Genomic DNA, 17500 nt, shown 5'->3' with positions numbered 1-17500 from the left:
TGAGATTAATGGGCAAGTCCTACAGAAGTTATGACCACACGCTATCTGTGCATAACCGTCCAAAAACACAAAACCTCAGCGGCCAGTATCCTGCCACCACACAAATAGAATGGCTACCTTGTGAGAAAAGCGTCTCTTGTGGTATCAAATGCACTTTTTTCACCTCCATGCATAATTGTTATTTCTCTCCCCCTCTCTTTGTAAGCAGGATTGTATTGCTTGAGATTAATGGGCAAGTTGTGGGTAAATACAGTGTAAGACCCTGGAAACTGCATCCGGCATTATACCCCCTCATTCACACACACAATGGTGCCAGATAAGGTAAACAAGCCGCTTTGTGGGGAGAGACATCAAGCGGAAAGCACTCGGCATGTCGTGCGTTTCGTTTGCACTGAGCTCGACGGCCGTGCACCGGAGGGGTTATGTCTCGGCATGTGCAGAGCTATTTACAGATGGCAGTCGCCGAAGTCAACGTTACCGAGGCTGTGGTTGTGGTGGTCGAAGAGCCAGAACGATTGGGTTTCACCTTGGGTCTCCTGGGAGTTCCACTGAGCGTCAGTGATGGAGAGATTGTAGGAACGTTTCGGGTTCAAACATGTATGTCCCCCACGTGTGAATTGTCATTGTGTTTACACTGAATATTGCTTCAATGCTCTTGCAAGTCTAGGTGGAAAGGTTATATTCAACCATGGTTATCTTCGCTTGTGAAAACTGTTTATTTTAAATAGATGCAAATACTGTTTCATGGTATTTTTTTGAAAGAAACTCAGCTATCTCTCTATTTTCTTTCTCTCTTTGTGTCTTCTGATCCAGGCAAAGAAGAATATGTTGCAACCTTCAAAGGATCTGAATACTTCTGCTACGACTTGTCCCTGAACCCCATTCAAAGCAGCAGCGACGAAATCACGCTCTCATTCAGAACCCTGCAAAGGAACGGACTGATGCTCCACACGGGCAAATCGGCAGACTATGTCAATCTGGCACTGAAAAACGGGGCGGTCTCGCTCGTCATTAATTTGGGTTCCGGGGCCTTTGAAGCGTTGGTGGAGCCAGTCAATGGGAAATTTAATGACAATGATTGGCATGATGTCAAAGTAACAAGGAATCTTCGTCAGGTAACAGTACAGAAGGTTGCGGAAAGGGTTGAAATTAAGGAGTACATTTAAGTACATTTAACATTGGAACAGTCACAAAGCTGAACCTATGAAAAAAAAATGTTTTGTCTGTCTATTCTATATTGAAGCTATTGTGATTTTTTTTACATTTCACATAAGCAATGAAAACAAAATAGAAATGGCAGGATATGAGCAGGAACATCTCTATATATGCCTACCTCTTTGGCCCTTAAACTTGCCACATCAGTAGCAACACAAAGTCAGTTTCTTTCTTTTTTTAGCGGATTGGCCTCACAAATAAACAAGAAAGCAAGCAAACAAACAAACAAAACGTCATATTTAAATCACCTACCAATAAGGAGAACCCTGGAACAAATATTTTATTTTATCAGTTCTTCTAAGCAGTGTATATTACCTGATTATATAGATGTGTGCACTTCTAGAGTTCTGTTTGTTTGAACTTTATCTTGTTCTTCAGTAAATAGGCAGTCCATTACAATCAACAATGCAGGCAGGTATACATTGTTGTATGTATGCTTGAAAGTGATCAAATTGTTTTAGTAGGGTACTTAAAGAGACACTTCACCGATTAGCATTAAGCTTTGTATTTTTAGAATGTTTTGTTTTTGAATGGTCGTGCATCATTCCCTCAGTTTGCCTTGAGATAGGAGAAATACGGATTTCAATATTGGACTTAATGCTTTCAATGATGTAAAAATCATCATTTTACATCATTGAAAGCAGGAAGTCCTATTCGTGGGTTTCATTGAAATCCATATTTCTCCAATCTCAAGGCAAACTGAGGGAATGATGCATGACCATTCAAAAACATGACTGGTTTTCTAAAGATACAAAGCTAATGCTAATCGGTGAAGTGTCCCTTTAAGAGAAAAATGTTTGGATGGGTTTAAAGTCACAGGTTTGATGCAAAGCTAGTCTGGTTTGGTGTGCAGCAATGGGTGCAAATCAGTGTCTGTAGTGAGGTGCAGTTCTGCACTAGCACAGCAGGGCATCGTTTCTGTGTAATGCCCCACCTAACCCTCGACACACCAGTCGGAGTTGTAGGGAGTCCTAACATCATTTCATGCCAGAGAGACTTTTAGCGGTACTCTCGGTACGGATTAAATAAATGAACGGCGATGGTTTCACTAAACCATGATAATGGTTTCACTACTTAGATATTAACTTATGTGGTCTATTGAATATTTTCCTGAATTTCAGTAATGCAGGTTTTACATTTCTGATGTGGCATTGATTTGTGGTAGGCTGTAACTTTCAGACGAGCTGCAGCAAGTTTGACTTAATTAGTTGTTGGTGGTTATTGACAGTATGCCACAAGCATGGAAGACATATTATATGCAAAAAAACAGGAGCAACAGTGAAAAGCTATGGATTGTGTTAGAAAACAACTACTTTCAAAACAAATCAATCTAGCAAAGTAACAAGGTTTATTGTCTACGCCGTCATGGCAAGAGATGTATCCAAGTGTTTCCACGAACAGACATCTCAATATCTATGAGGCGGCCACGCTGTTCAGTGTCTGGAATTGAGTGGCCATATCTTTATTTTCATTTTCCCTCTGATGGCTTGACGGTCTAGCCAGCTGCTCAACACTGATAATTGCAGCGGCGCCATGATTGAAAACAGAGGCCACAACTGCTCATCAGCAACCTTATTTCTCACAGTAATTAACAGGGGTGCTCTATTGACCTTCGGGTCTTAGCTGTGAAATATCTCTTAGGGATTTTTCATTGTTGTAGTAAGTTTTTTGGAAAGTGTAGCATTTGTTGATAGTGACTTGCAATGCTGAATATACTGTAGTATCTAGATAGTAGATCTAAGACTTCTAGACCTAGACTTCGAGAGGTGTTCCTGTTCATAGTCTGTGTGACTGTTACCGCTAAGTAAACTCAAATGTCTGAATGAAATTGGTTGACATTAACTGAGCTGTTTCAGGAGAAGCTGAGTGTGCATTCAGGGAGTGCATGCCGAATGGGGGGAAGTCTTCATTCCTTCCATCCTGTGTTAGGGTTCTTCTTTGCTTTCTCTCATTGCAGTCAAGTGCACCTAAAGTTCATCACTTTGACCGTAAAGCAGGTACTGTATAGGAGCAGCGAATTATCCAGATGCGGCGAGATTGGTCCTCACTGCAAAATCTCTCAATCGCTGACATAAACCACAAATAAACTGGAGAATTATAAAAATAAATGAATAAAAAAAAAAAAAAAAAGAACCAAAGAAAGAACTACAACAAAAAAACGGAGAGACTTTCGTTAAAGAGGGTCACCTGATGTGCTTTAGGCCTTCTACCGTCTTGTCTTCCTCTTCTCTCTGATGTCTGTCAGTCATGTACTCTGCTGGGAGGGAGGTGGCCTGGAGGGGGGATGGGCTTTTTGGGGAAGCTTGTGAATTGCTGAGTCTCACTGAGCAGTCCTTTCACCGGGCACAAGACGTCCTGTCATGCTCTGCACACAGAGACCGAGTCATAGATCTCAGTGCTGGCCCCATCTGTGGGGCTGCGCTGGAAGTTCGTTTGACCAGCTTTTTTCTTGTATAGACTTATTTTGCCCATTTTTCTCCTCTGTGTTACTAACATGCTTTGGAAAAGCAAAAACAACAACTAACGTCATTCATGGAATGTGTCATTCTACTAACCTACTATATATTTTTTGACGTTTTTTAACAATGTACTAACCTCTGTAGTAACCATCATATCTTTTTTAAGTAACAATCGTTATTCTGTTCACAGTTTTTAATTTCCTTTCTCCCCCCTTTTCCACAAAGCATTCAGGCATTGGACACGCTATGGTAAACAAACTACATTGTTCGGTAGATATCATTCTAATTGTTTCTTAGTTTGGGTTTGCCGTGTGTTTCCTTTCTTTCTTTTCAACTGTAGACGTCATTAACAAAAAAAGGGGAACTGCGGTTGGTACTCTTCTGCTTACTTTTTTCGAGTCCTCTTTTAGTTTTTTTCTCTCTTCTCATCCGTTGGTTTCTCCTTCCTTGTTTCACTGTTTTTGTTTTTTTTTTCCAATGAGTTGTGACCCACCTTTTCTTAGGAGCATCGTTTCGAGCCTTTTGCACCAAGCAGTGGTTGACAAGGAGGGTCCTCTCCTGGCTGGCTGACCAACTGTTCTTTGGGCTCAGCCAGTTTTGATTTCCATTCACTTTGCATGGCATGCGTTCAAAGAATGTGCGCTGTGGCCGTTCAGCTGCTCATTCGTTGTCATGGTTGTCACATGAAACTCGTGTTTGTCTCTGGTGGCTTGTTTATTGATTCTCATTTGTTTATTTTTTTCTTGTGGTTTCTGAGTCCTGCCTTCTATGTTTTTTTCTTTTTTTTTTGGCACAAGTCATGTGTTGTTGCTTGTCTCTGACACCATGTGGAAAATGTCTTTATTTTTCCCTCAACTAACATATCCTCTTGGTCTTTTTTTTTTCTTTTGGTGTCCACGCATCAAAAAGAAAAAAAAATAGAGAAGAGAATAGCATGTCGTCTTCAGGACACCTGAAAACAAACTATTAACCAAATGCAAAGTGTGTTTGTGCTTCAAAATGCTTGTGCTTCCACTCTAACCCTACAGCATGCATCCGTTTTCATTTGTTTTGTAGAGAGCTAACTAGCTAAACTTACTAATGACAAACCCCTAGCATAACTAACTAACATAACTTTACTAACACCATTTTTGTGTCTGCAAAATTTCTTTTTTTTAATCGCAGCAGGGCGAATACTAACACTGGGCAATCTATTAACCTCTTTTAACCAGAATAATTAGGTTCTCATATGGGCTTGCAGTCCACAAAGTAATCCCAAACTGGACAAAATAATGCAAAGACAAGAAAAAAACAATAATCTCTATGAAACAGACATGAAAATGGGTTTCAGTCCAAAATTACAAACCAGATACGAGATAGACAGGAAGCAGGCCTCAGGCACCAAGAGGGCAAAATCAGAAAGCCGGACTGCACTGAGTAGCCTACTGGAGTATAGCGTGTCCTTTCCCTGTGCTTTGTTGTTTAGGTCACAATATCCGTGGATGGGATACTGACCACCACTGGATATACGCAAGAGGACTACACCATGCTAGGCTCCGACGACTTTTTCTATGTTGGAGGCAGTCCTAGCACAGCCGACTTGCCTGGATCTCCTGTTAGCAACAACTTTATGGGTTGCTTGAAGGAGGTAAATACCTTGCTTCTGGGTTTGGGTGTGCCACAGGAGGATGTGTGCACTTGCACAGATGGCCACCCAAAGAAACACACACACACACACACACACACACACACACACACACACACACACACACACACACACACACACACACACACACACACACACGCACATGCACATCAATTCAGGTCTGAGAATCATCGTGTTTGCTGAATACATCTTCACATCAAATAAAATGCCATCATTGAAATGTCCTGTCACACCTTTGACATCAGCATACAGTAGATGGCGCATTATTTCTGCCAATATAACATTTATTTATTAAATGAGCTGCACCTCCATTGGTAATAGGCCCTTTATGTTCACTCCCATTAATGCAGAATGGATAGATTGACTCAAGCTGTAATTAGCGAAATCCCAAAGAGGCCACAGAGTGCCCTACTCAGCAACATCTGTATTCTGGTGCAAAAACAGCAATGAATGTCATAACAAATGTTTTTAAGCACTGACGGCGTTTCGGCCTCATTACTTTGTGTTAATGGCAATGTCATAAAATGTGTGTCAAATGAGGCGAGAAACAGACATGGGATACACACTGACCCCGTCAGGGTCGGAGAGAGAGAGATAGAAATAGATAGAGAGAGAGAGAGAGAGAGAGAGAGAGAGAGAGAGAGAGAGAGAGAGAGAGAGAGAGAGTGCTGCTTTTTGCCCCACAGTAGACAAAACAGAATATTTCAGCATAGGAGCGAGGTCGTCGGCACAAGGCAGTTGGAGGGAGGCTCAGGCAAGCCCAAGCGGCAAGTGTCGGAAAAAATCCAGTGAGCTGCAATCATGGTCTGTCCTCTGTTTCTCTCCCTCTCTCTCTCCCTCTCTCTCTCTCTCCTCTAGCTCTCTCTTGCTTCCTCTCTTCCTCTGTCTTGCTCACTCTGTCTCTTTCGGTGCTTTTTCCCCCCATTTTCGCCACACTATTATATTTTAAAATGTGTGGTATTAAATTTACATCAGGGCACTTAATGGGAATTCTGACCTGGAAAAAAAAAAGCTCTCCACGTCAGCAGCCACCTGGGAAGAGCTTGGCTTCCCTGCAAAGTAAGAGTCTTTGAAGAGCGACCTACGCGCGTGTTTCTGTTCTTTTTATCTTTTAATTTCCCAAACTCATATAGCCTCAATCTTCCTTCCTTTCTCGAGGAAGAGGAAGACCGAAACCCTTCCTGTTCCTCTTATCCTTTGTGTCCTACATTCAGTATTATCTCTGCCACAAATGGATGTTCTCCCCAAAACTTGTGCGAAAAAAAAAAAAAATATATATATATTAGGTAGCTTGGTGGTAACGAGTTCACTCTGTGCCCATTGTGTTCCATGGCTTTGCTAGAACTCAGCTTGTTAGTGGACGAGACTGGCTTTCTGCAGAGCGTATAGGGAGCGAGAGCGCACACTCTGAACACGACTATCAGCCTTGCAGCCTCTGCTCTCCAAGGCTAAGCCACTCAGGGTGCCATTCAGATCTCATGGCCCTCTGCTGTTCGGTGAATGACCACTCTTAAGAGGGTTATTCACAATAGCCCTACGCGGTCAGGGCATTTCAGGCATTACGTACATAGTTGGAAATAATCTTAAGGGCTTTGTGTTATTTGCTGGTAAATTCAGGTACGTACGGAGATTTTGTGTGTGTGTGTGTGTGTGTGTGTGTGTGTGTGTATGTGGGTGTGTGAGTGGGTGTGTATGGCTCAGAGCGTTCAGCTCAGAAGAATAGCTAAGCCACAGCGAGTCAATGTCTCAGCGCATTACCGACCTTTTGAGCGTACGGCAGCTCTCTCTGGAGTGGCCACGGTGAACTGTGAGCCCCCCCCCCCCCCCCCCCTCACCTCTGCTCGAGGCCCAGCCCCGGTCAGCTCTGCCCAGCGGTTGCGCGGCTCAGCCCCCGACTCAGCGTCGCTCTGTATTCAGCCTTCCTCCGTCCGGATGACACAAGAGTTATGATCGGGGGGGGGGAGGGGCGGGGGGTGTTGGAGTGGCGAACTCCGGCTCTGATTGATCGCGTGTTTCCCGCGGCCACAGTTGAGTCGGCCGCGCCCGCGCTCTGTTTCGGCACATGTCTGCAAACTAGCGGGTCTCCTGTGCCCTGCTCTCCCCCCTGCTTTGATGATGAAACACCGCGGCTCTAATGGCCCTGATGTCAGAGACCCAGGGGTTGAAGACAAATGAGCGTGGCATTGGGCTCCACTGGCTGCAGGGGGGGTAGAGAGGGAGAGAGGGACTCCAGCCATATAGCCCTGGCTCCAGCCAATCTCCTTGGGCTCTGAAAAGGTGCCACCCCCAACCCCGCCCCCTCCTCCCACACACACACACACACACACACACACACACAAACACACACACACACACACGCACACACGCGCGCTACTGCTCTTCCTCTGCCTTGATCATCCTTTATTGGCATCGTCTGTTGTGCCTCCAGCCTCAGTGACCAAAGCCCAGAGCCTTACTGCAGACTGGACGCCCTCTTCTCTGCCCCTCTAACACTAACAATCCAAATGTCTGAGACTCGATCAAATGTCTGTGACTTGGCAGATATGTATTTCGTTGTTTCTTTTTAGCACGTTTACGTATTTTATTTTCAACTTTCCCCTCTATTCCGTAGTTGGAAAGAGATGAGAGAGTGAGGAGTGTAATCCAAACCCCCACCCCCCCTCCCATGCGTTCTCTCTCGGATGTGTGGTTAGTGCCTGTGGCGTCACGAGTCTATTTCCAGTCCATCAAGTACAAACAGTAATTATTACTAGCACATCTAATGTAATGCACATGTGAAGCGCCGCATGCTGTGCTAGTGTGCTGGTGTCTATCTTAACCCCCTTTTTTGTGTGCCGAGTGAGAGAGAGAGGCTCTCCCTGATACAGTCTCATGCCTGATGCTAATATGGTCCCAGGGGACATGTCCCTGTTTTCAGGTGGATGCAAACCCTGTCAGTGGAGAGAACAGGAAGAGAGGGCAGAGGAAGTGAGGAGGGGTGGGGGTGGGTTGGATGGGGGGGGGGGGGGGGTTGCTTGTATTTCCCTTGTTTTTGACCCATTTTGTCTGGTGTGGAAAGGACACAAATTCTGTCTTAAAGCTGTGATCTGTGTGTGTGTGTGTGTGTGTGTGTGTGTGTGTGTGTGTGTGTGTGTGTGTGTGTGTGTGTATGTTGGCTCCGCAGCGGGGAAGCAACAGAATGACTAAAAGCTGCGTTCTGCATCTCATTGCAGCTCATCAGGGTGATGCTCGTCTGCAGCCTCTCACATTCTCACTGGGATGATTTCATCATTACCATGGCGCTCATGTGGATCTGGGTTACCATATAAAGCAGCTATGGAAAAAAAAAATAATAATACATGCATTTGTACTCTGAATGCATTTTAATTGCAAGCGGCAAGACCCAGCTCAAGTCGTTTGCCATATCCTAATGGTGGAAGGAGTCGATATTTCAGTTTGCATTAAAGTGAGAGGCTTTCGCAGAAAACAATGCGGATTAGTTAATTACGGGAATAGACCGTTAATGAGCGCTAATGCAGCATCAGGGCCGCGCTCCTGTCCCGGCCAATGAAAAGAAGCCATAAACCTGAGAGGACAGTGTGGGGAGGTACTGTAAGAATAATGCACTCGCGGCAGTCTGCTGGGTCTTTCGGGGATGGTTGGGAGTCCACCCAGAGCACTTAATTCAGTTTTTCAGTTTACAAAGCCTGCCAAAGTGGATTACTGACAGTTCTGCTTCTCACATTATTCAACCTCCCAAAAAGAAAAGAGTGGAGTGTTTTTTTTGCTGGGCGGAGGATATTCATCCAGCCCCAGACAATCCCCCATATGTTACTGAAACGCACACGATCAATTTTTTAATAAGCCGTAATTGTTAGAACATCAAAAGGCAGCCGACATCTTTTGCGCTCGTGTTTTGCCGTGATTAGCTTAACGGGCGGCGGAGCGGCCTTTTGTCTCGTCGCCATTGTGCCGCCTTCGGTTTGCGGCGCATGCAGGCACCGGCGGGGATCAATGCTCACAAAAAAACCCCGCACCGCGCACCTCCCCGAAGCGTGTCAATCACCGGGGGCGCGGCACCGCGAGCTTGTTTGGATTGCCTCTTATCGCCGTCCAGCAAGCAGAGGTCAGGGGCTCTCATTCTCCGCTCATGAATACTCCCATTTGTATTCCACATAATCACACTCCTGTGTCCTGGCGCAGCACCTACTCCATACAGCGCACACACACACACACACCCCTTTTGTCATCTTAACAATGGCCGAGCGCTATCACAAAGCTGTTGTTCTTGGTTCGGGAGGTTTAGTGTTATTGTGCGGTGTTATTTTGTTTCACAGTATCATAATGCAGTTTGTGTCCCTGTGTTGTTCGGGGTCTTGTCGCTGTATGCGCGGTAACCGGATTGTGACAATGAAGGGTTTCTTGGGGATGTGTGTGGGGTGGTGGAGAGGGGCGAAGAGATAGTCATCTGTTCTTCAGGAATGTCCCTTTCAATTAGGGGACCCCACAGGGTCCCAGATTGTACCATGCGCACACACACGATAGGGGCCAGCTGCACGGGCTCAGGGTTCCTCTAATCATCACCACGGACAGATGGTCTAACCTGGAGCCTTTAGTGTTTAGTATGGAGCACAGTTAAGCTTTGGTTTTCAAAATAAGTCTCCTTTTGCCGCACTTTTGTGTGTGTGTGTGTGTACGTGTGTGTGTGTGTGTGTGTATGTGTTTGTGTGTCAGTGTGTATAAATCTATGAAGTCTGTGTGTGTGTATGTGTGTGTGTTTGTGTGTGTGTGTGTGTATCTGTGTGTGTCTCTGTGTGTGTGTGTGTGTGTGTGTGTGTGTGTGTGTGTGTGTGTGTGTGTGTGTGTGTGTGTGTGTGTCTGTGTGTGTGTGTGCTTGTGTGTTTGATGAGAATGCGCCAGGGCATGGGATGTTCACACCCACATCGTTTGCTTTGTAGCAGCTCTGAGATTGATAGCATCTCCAGTGTGGAGTCTCTGGCTTATGGCTGGTGATGTGCAGGGGCCCAGGTGTGCAGATAGGCTTGCGTGTGGGCACATGTGTCAATATGGGTATGCCAGTGTGTCTGTAGGTAAGTGTGTGTGTGTGTGTGTCTGTGTGTGTGTGTTCGTGTTTTCCGTGCCACACAACTGTCATGCTCACAGCTAATGCAGTGGTTTGGGCTGGAGTCAGATATAGAGCCTGTCATGACGGTACAACGTCAGACCCTTTCGGAAGCTGGCCTTTTATTTTGACACTTTCCCTCATCTAGTGCACATGTGTCTGAGATTTTCTGCTTTTACCGTCCTGATGACTCACTCCATTTGAACATGTAAATAAAACATGAATATTATTTATTTCTTCAAATACTCCCGTCTTTTTGGGTCATGTTGTTTACTAATGCATGATTTTCCGGCACATTAGGCAGGGGCCTTTTTGGATGCATATTTGAATCCTCCACGAATCCAGAGCTGTACAGTATGCACGGTCCCTTCTGCATTGGCCCGTGGCCTTCTCGCGTGATGGGGAGTCCAGGTTCTGCTTCTGTTTGCCACTGTCTCAAAATGTCTCCCTGTGTCTGCACTGAGGAAGACACGCGGTTGGTATCTCTGAGAGGCAGGCAGGTTGTTGGCAGAGCTCAGCGAGGAAATGCCAGCTTGGAAAAGGGGATACCCATGGGCGTCCATGGGACGAGGCACCTGATGACCGGCATTCATGTCACTCAGTCAGTCCAAAAAAATGAGGCGCCAAGAAGCTCTCCAAAAGAATCGATTTTAGTCACTTTCTGACAGCTTATTTGGCATTGCCAGGAAACCCTGAATCCAATACTGTGGAGAAATTAATTGGCCATGCACTGATACATTCTTGACAGTAAAAGAAAAAAATCCAGAAATAAATCAATGTAAGTTGAAACGTTTCCATATGCTTATGTATTCAGCAAACACGATATTCTCAGACAGAATATTCTCACAGAAAACATGGGTTTGCGTGTGTGAACATCCCATCTATTCCCCCGTGTCTGAGTGTTAAACAACACCTTCTCTGCCACGCCAGGTTGTGTACAAAAACAACGACGTGCGTCTGGAGCTCTCTAGGATGGCAAAGCAAGGAGACGCCAAGATGAAGGTCCACGGCGTGGTGGCCTTCAAGTGCGAGAACGTGGCGACCCTCGACCCCATCACCTTCGAGACGCCCGAGTCCTTCATCACGCTGGACAAGTGGAACGCCAAGAAGACGGGCTCGATCTCGTTCGACTTCCGCACCACGGAGCCCAACGGTCTGCTGCTCTTCAGCCACGGCAAGCCCAAGCAGCAGATCAAGGGGGCCAAGAGCCAGCAGTCGTTCCGGGTGGATTTTTTCGCCATCGAGATGCTGGAGGGCCACCTGTACCTGCTGCTGGACATGGGCTCGGGCACCACCAAGACGCGCGCGGTCAACAAAAAGGTCAACGATGGAGAGTGGTACCACGTGGACTTCCAACGGGATGGGCGATCGGGTAGGTTTGCTTTGCTTTATTTTTTTATTGCTCTTGGAAGGTGTTGCTGAAACTTTTTTTTTCAGTAATAGCTAAGCAGGCAACTCATAAACGTGTGAAGCAATAATGCAAAATGTTGTAATGAGGTGAGATATAAGTTCATTAACTCTCCTGTGTTCTCCCCTGATGGACCAAACGCAATTAGAATTTCATACTTTCATACCGCTCACGAGCCAAACTATGTGTCTTATTGTATTATACAGCTCTCTTACTAGGGTGGTTCAAACCGGCATTATAGTGCCGGGAAATCATGAGAGTCATTTTCACAAAATCTCATCCTAAATATCTTCTTCTCTGCCAATCCAGAACTTGTTGGACCCCTCCCTCGGAACATTTAGCCGCAATAAGCCAGGGATCCCTTAGGTGGATTTTTATCCCCCTCGGCTTTGCCTGTGTAGATTATGCGGGGGGCTTTGCCAGTGATGACCTCCTTCAGGCTAGCATCTCTCTCTCTCTCCATCTCTCTCTCTCTCTCTCTCTCTCTCTCTCTCTCTCTCTCTCTCTCTCTCTCTCTCTCCCTCCCTCCCTCGCTCTGCCTGAGAATCTCGGCCTCCTTCTCCTTCTCCTGCCGTGCGGTGCTTCCTGCGGGCCCCTGGTGTTGTGCGTGTGGCCCCCCCGTCGGTTTGCTTATCTAAGCAGCAATTTGTTAGTGCGCGCGCTCACAGCCAAGGCCTCGCAATGTCACGGCGGCAAATTAGATACACCCTCGCAACCATGTTTTCCACTCCATCTCCGGGGCTGGAAATTACATTAACTGTTTCATTACCCCCTGCAACCATGCAGTGGGGAAGTGTCAGCCCAGTAGCAGGCCTCTCAAGCAGCGGTCACTCACACAGAAGGAAAAAGGGCCATTATTCTGCCATTTCGAAACATTTTCAAAAAGCTTGCTGAATGTAGGGTAATGTGTATCACACACATTTTCAACTGTCACAATAGCAATGTTCTTCAGCTGTAGCTCATGCATCAACCGTGTCGTAACAGCTCTGCGTTGATGTATGATAACAAAGCCACACATACCAGGCAGTGTATGTGTGATGTGCCAGTTACTTTGAACTAGTGGAATTCACTTACAATGCTAAACTATCTCCCTGCGTCGCAATGTTTTGCGCTTGGCCTTGGCTCATTCTCTGACTATCAGGCTCTCTCTGTCTCTGTCTCTGTCTCTGTCACTGTCACTCTCTCTCTCTCTTTCTCTCTCTCTCTCTCTCTCTCCATCTCATCTCTGTTAAGCGCCAGTGAGTCTGAGGTCAGATCTCTCGCTCGTGAGGAGCAGCCCAACAGCGCAGTCTGCCATGGCTCCTGCCTGACACTGGCACAGCTGTGCCCCCCTGCCCCTGCCCCGCACCCCTCCGCTTGGCAGCGAGAGCAGACTGGTCCCCGCCACCGCGACTAGCTGTGCCCTGAATCATCACACGACTCACAGTCCATCCATCCATCCATCCATCCGTCCACCACACACACACACACACACACGACTCACAGTCCATCTATCCATCCATCCATCCATCCATCCATCCATCCATCCATCCATCCATCCAAACACACACACACACACACACACACACATGCACACACACACACATACACACATGCCCCCAACACCTCTAGCTTACACCAGGGACTTGCACAGGCAAGCTAACGTGTGGAGGGCGTTTGTGAAGCGTGGTTGCTGTGCACTCACGACACCGCTGTGCGATGTGAAACGGCTAAAGAAATATCTGCGCTGGGCCTATCTGGCAGCGGCAGTGTTGAGAAAGCTTTCCGAGGGGCTGGTGTGGAGTGTTTGCCCTCCTACGTCACGGAGGTGATGCTGCCCTGATGTCTGCGCGATAAAAGGGATATTTCGGCATTTGAAATATAATTGAGGGTGGAGTGATGTCTATTGTCGCCCGTGCTGCATCTATCACTTTTATCAGGTGATAAGGACTTCCCAATCTTCACACTATTTACGTGTGCGCTATCGACCGCTGGAATCTCTCTTGTTTCTCTCTCGCTCCCCTCTATCTAGCTCCATATCTCAGTCCCCTCCTCCTCCTCCTCCTCCTCCTCCTGCTCCTGCTCCTCCACCCTCCATGCTCCACCCCCCTCCCCTCCCTCTTTTGCATTCTTCCAGCCTCGCGCCTCCCGCATCAGCTAAGCTCTGCTTGCGTTTCCATGGCAACCTCAGCCCAGGGATCTCAGAAGGCTCAGCTCAGCCTGGCTGCCGAGTGGCTCGCTGGCTGAACTGGACCCTAATGAAATCTCTCTCTCTCTCTCTCCCTCTCACACTCTCACTCTCTCTCTCTCTCACCCTCTCTCTCCCTCTATCTATCTATCGCTCCATGTTCCTTTTAAAAGGCAAAGTCGAGGTGGACACGGCATGTGTGTGTGGCGCGTTAAGAGGCGTCCCGTTACCTGCCAGCGCGGGGCACCAGTAACACCTGGCCTCCTCCCGCCGGAGTGCCGTATTAAACATTTAGAAGCACAGTGATGAAACCTGCAGCAAAAGTCTTTTAAGGCGGCTGTTAGGGGAGGAGGTTTAGGTTTACCTCGATTCACTCTCCCACTGAAGAAGACCCAGGCACACGAGAGCTGGACATAGCCCCCCTACCCACACACACACACATTGTTAATCTTCTGAATTAGAGGGAAAAGTTACAGAGCATTGCTTTTGGAGAGCTGTTATTCACCTTGTTTTGCTGTTGAGAGCACTGCATTAAAAACGCACACTGCAAATATTTCATCACATCCAAGGAAATAAAACTGAGTGTGCACAAATATGGCTGGGGTGTTCATGTGTCAAATGCTTAGTTAGAAAAAGGTTATTGGCTCGACCGAGGAATACATCATTTTTTTTTTTTTTTTTTGAAAGCAGAGCAAAGTGTGTCTGCATTTTGGGGAGGAAGTTGATGAACGTTGGAATTCCTACTTGGCCCAAATTCGGTTTGCTTACGTGACCAAAAGCTTTTTCTCGCAGGATTCCACAGTGTCCCAGATGCACATATTTATGCATGAAACACAGGCCTGCCCCAGTTTGCCTTTTGTATTTTTAAACCGTATGGGCTCTGAGGAGAGGAGCAGCAGAGGCACATTCAATTATATGTACCTCGATGACCAGAACTGCAATGAATACTTTACTGCTGTGACTATTGGGATGGGTGTGTGTGTGTGTGTGTGTGTGTGTGTGTGTGTGTCTGTGTGTGTGGTTGGGGGGGGCGTGTTCAATCTCTGCACATGTCCGGTTATTGCCATGCACTGATGTCTGATGGGTAGCAGCCCTTTGCAAGCCCTTTGCAAGCCCTGTCTCTGGGTTGCAGAGCTGTTGTGTGAAGGGTGACAAAATGTTCACTGTTTGCCCTGAGGCCCGTTGGCTTTTTCATTAATAATGAAGGGAAAAACACATACACACACACAAACACACACACGTGTGCACACACAAACAACATAAAGCTTCCTGCTTTTTACACAGCCAAAATTTCAACAAACACATGGTTCATGTACCTACTCACACATGACTTATGCACGCACACACACACACATACACACACACACACACACACACACACACACACACACACACACACACACACACACACACACACACACACACACACACACACACTCACACACACTCACACACACACACGCACACACACACACACACGCACACACTGGCACACAGGAATCAACATGCCATCCCAAAAGTGTGTGAGTCACAAAGCATATGGCACACAGGGCCTTTTCATCCCCGCCTCAGATGTTTTATTAATACACATGCCACACGTCATCCCAGACACAGTGCAAGAGAAGCACAAGCAGCCCATCATGATTCCCTTCAATACACCACCCCGTCCCACACTCCCTTCTCAGCAATCTCATCATTGATTGAAGGTGAAAAATTGAGACGGTAATGAATGGGGTGTCAGTGGCAGAATGTTTCCACTACCAACACTCCCAACACTCATCTCGCACATCAAAAAGACACTGACACAAAAAGAGTTATGCAACGTGTTGGAAGAAAAAAAATCCAGGACATTCACTGTAAGGAGGAACTAAACAAAACAAAGCGGGAAAAAAAAGAGAAAATTATAAAGACGCTGGCAACTCCGCGGGACAAGGCGAAGAGCCAAGTTCCCCGAAATACACAGAAATCCTCCTGCCAAAACCTCCCACCCGTCTTCTTTGGGGGCACAAAGGCAGGCGTGAATGCGGTGACAGTTTCAGCCATTGTGTTTTTAGCCACACCGCATTAAGCGTGTGTTCTCGCTAAAGAACAGCGCTCTCCTCTGTGACGAAAGCTCCTCGCTGAGCTCCCTTTGGTCAGCGACCAGGGAGAATGGGATCTCTGTCGCTGCCTGTGTTTTTGGCAGGCAGACAGTGGGGGCGTGTAAAACACAAGCACCCCCCCCCCACACACACACACACACACACACACACACACACAAACCCAAACAACCAACCACCCCACCCCCCCAAAGTCATGCACCGAGCCCTTCCACTCAAGCCCCAGTCAGTCCCTTGCGGAGCTTTAGCCATATCAACTTAACTGGATTGCAGTAATCCCTCCTTACATATGTTGCAGAAAGTGCTGGAGCACTGCTAGCCGAGATGCTAAGCGGAGCGAGACTGATGTAGACATCACAGCCAGATCGAAAAAATTCCGTCTGTGCCACAGAGATATAGGTACCGCGGTGGAAACACTGACTACCATCTACCCAAAGGAGTGACTGCTTTCCCTCCTCTTCGTCTTCCTCTCCTCACATTTTTCCACTTTTCTTCATAGCTTCCTCATGGAGATTTTGTTTTTTTTCCTTTCAACTCTCCCAAATCAATGATCCCTTTGTTTGCTACCTACTCAAACACACCCCTCCTGGCTTCTTCCATCGCGCTTTTCATGACAACGTTGCTCCTTCGCTTTTCCCGATCCTTCATCATCTATAAATACTTTTGCGAAAGCTTTAGGTGAATCAATTTGTTCCATTCTTCATGTCACCCATGTCGGCATGGCAGTCATGCCTCTGGGGACGACGTAGTGCTCCGTGACTTAAACCTAACTCGACTTTGTTTACATACTTTCTTTCAGAGCACTGACAGGACTAGGGTACTGGAGGAAATGTCTTGAAAGAGTCTGACATCTCCCTCTTATCCTCCACTTACATCAATTTAGTCAGCCGCGCTGCACATCCAACAAGCCATATCTTCTCAGTGTGCGAGCATGCAAGGGGAAATGCTCCGGAGTAGCGATGCAATAAGGTCCCATTCATTCTCCCACAGTGCCATCTTCTCAGCAAAATATTTATGAGATGCCGCCATCTTGAACTGTCTTCCTGACAGCTTTTTTTTTTTTTTTTCCAGTGGGGAGTGCAAACTCATCGTCCTGTAGCCTCACGGAGCTCCTTAAAGTGATTTTTTTTTTCTCTTCGTGCTGTAACTTATTCATAATTTATCTTGATGGCAGATCATAAATTTAGCCCACTTGAGAGCACAGCCATGCAGAAATCAATCCCCATGTAAACATTTTCCTAAAAGCTGCTCTATTCCATACCAAACTCTTTTCAGTTAAAAATATCTGTGCCTCCCCAGTTTTCATGGCAACCACGATTTCTCGCCTCTCCCTCTTGTTTTTTTTTCTTTATCTCTTCCTCCTCTTTTTTTTTCTTTTTCTGCTGAAGTGCCCAAAGAATTGCTCA

At 46.6% G+C, this 17500-nt stretch overlaps 1 protein-coding gene across 15 annotated transcripts in view; it reads left to right on the top strand.

The window, feature by feature from the left end:
- Positions 1-17500, top strand: part of LOC134063546 (neurexin-1a-like) — a 277854-nt gene that overhangs the window by 79235 nt on the left and 181119 nt on the right. For 8 of the 15 annotated variants that reach the window (XM_062519114.1, XM_062519107.1, XM_062519102.1 and 5 more), the window contains 4 exons: positions 814-1115; positions 3900-3923; positions 5140-5301; positions 11351-11792. In XM_062519114.1, coding sequence (XP_062375098.1) covers positions 814-1115; positions 3900-3923; positions 5140-5301; positions 11351-11792 — 930 coding nt within the window. The remainder of the gene's footprint in view (positions 1-813; positions 1116-3899; positions 3924-5139; positions 5302-11350; positions 11793-17500) is intronic. The other 7 variants (XM_062519113.1, XM_062519112.1, XM_062519108.1 and 4 more) reach the window with 1 other exon arrangement.

This window comes from Sardina pilchardus, chromosome 18 (genome assembly GCF_963854185.1).
Source record: "Sardina pilchardus chromosome 18, fSarPil1.1, whole genome shotgun sequence".
Lineage (NCBI taxonomy): Eukaryota > Metazoa > Chordata > Actinopteri > Clupeiformes > Clupeidae > Sardina > Sardina pilchardus.
This window is presented reverse-complemented; position numbering and strand designations above follow the sequence as displayed.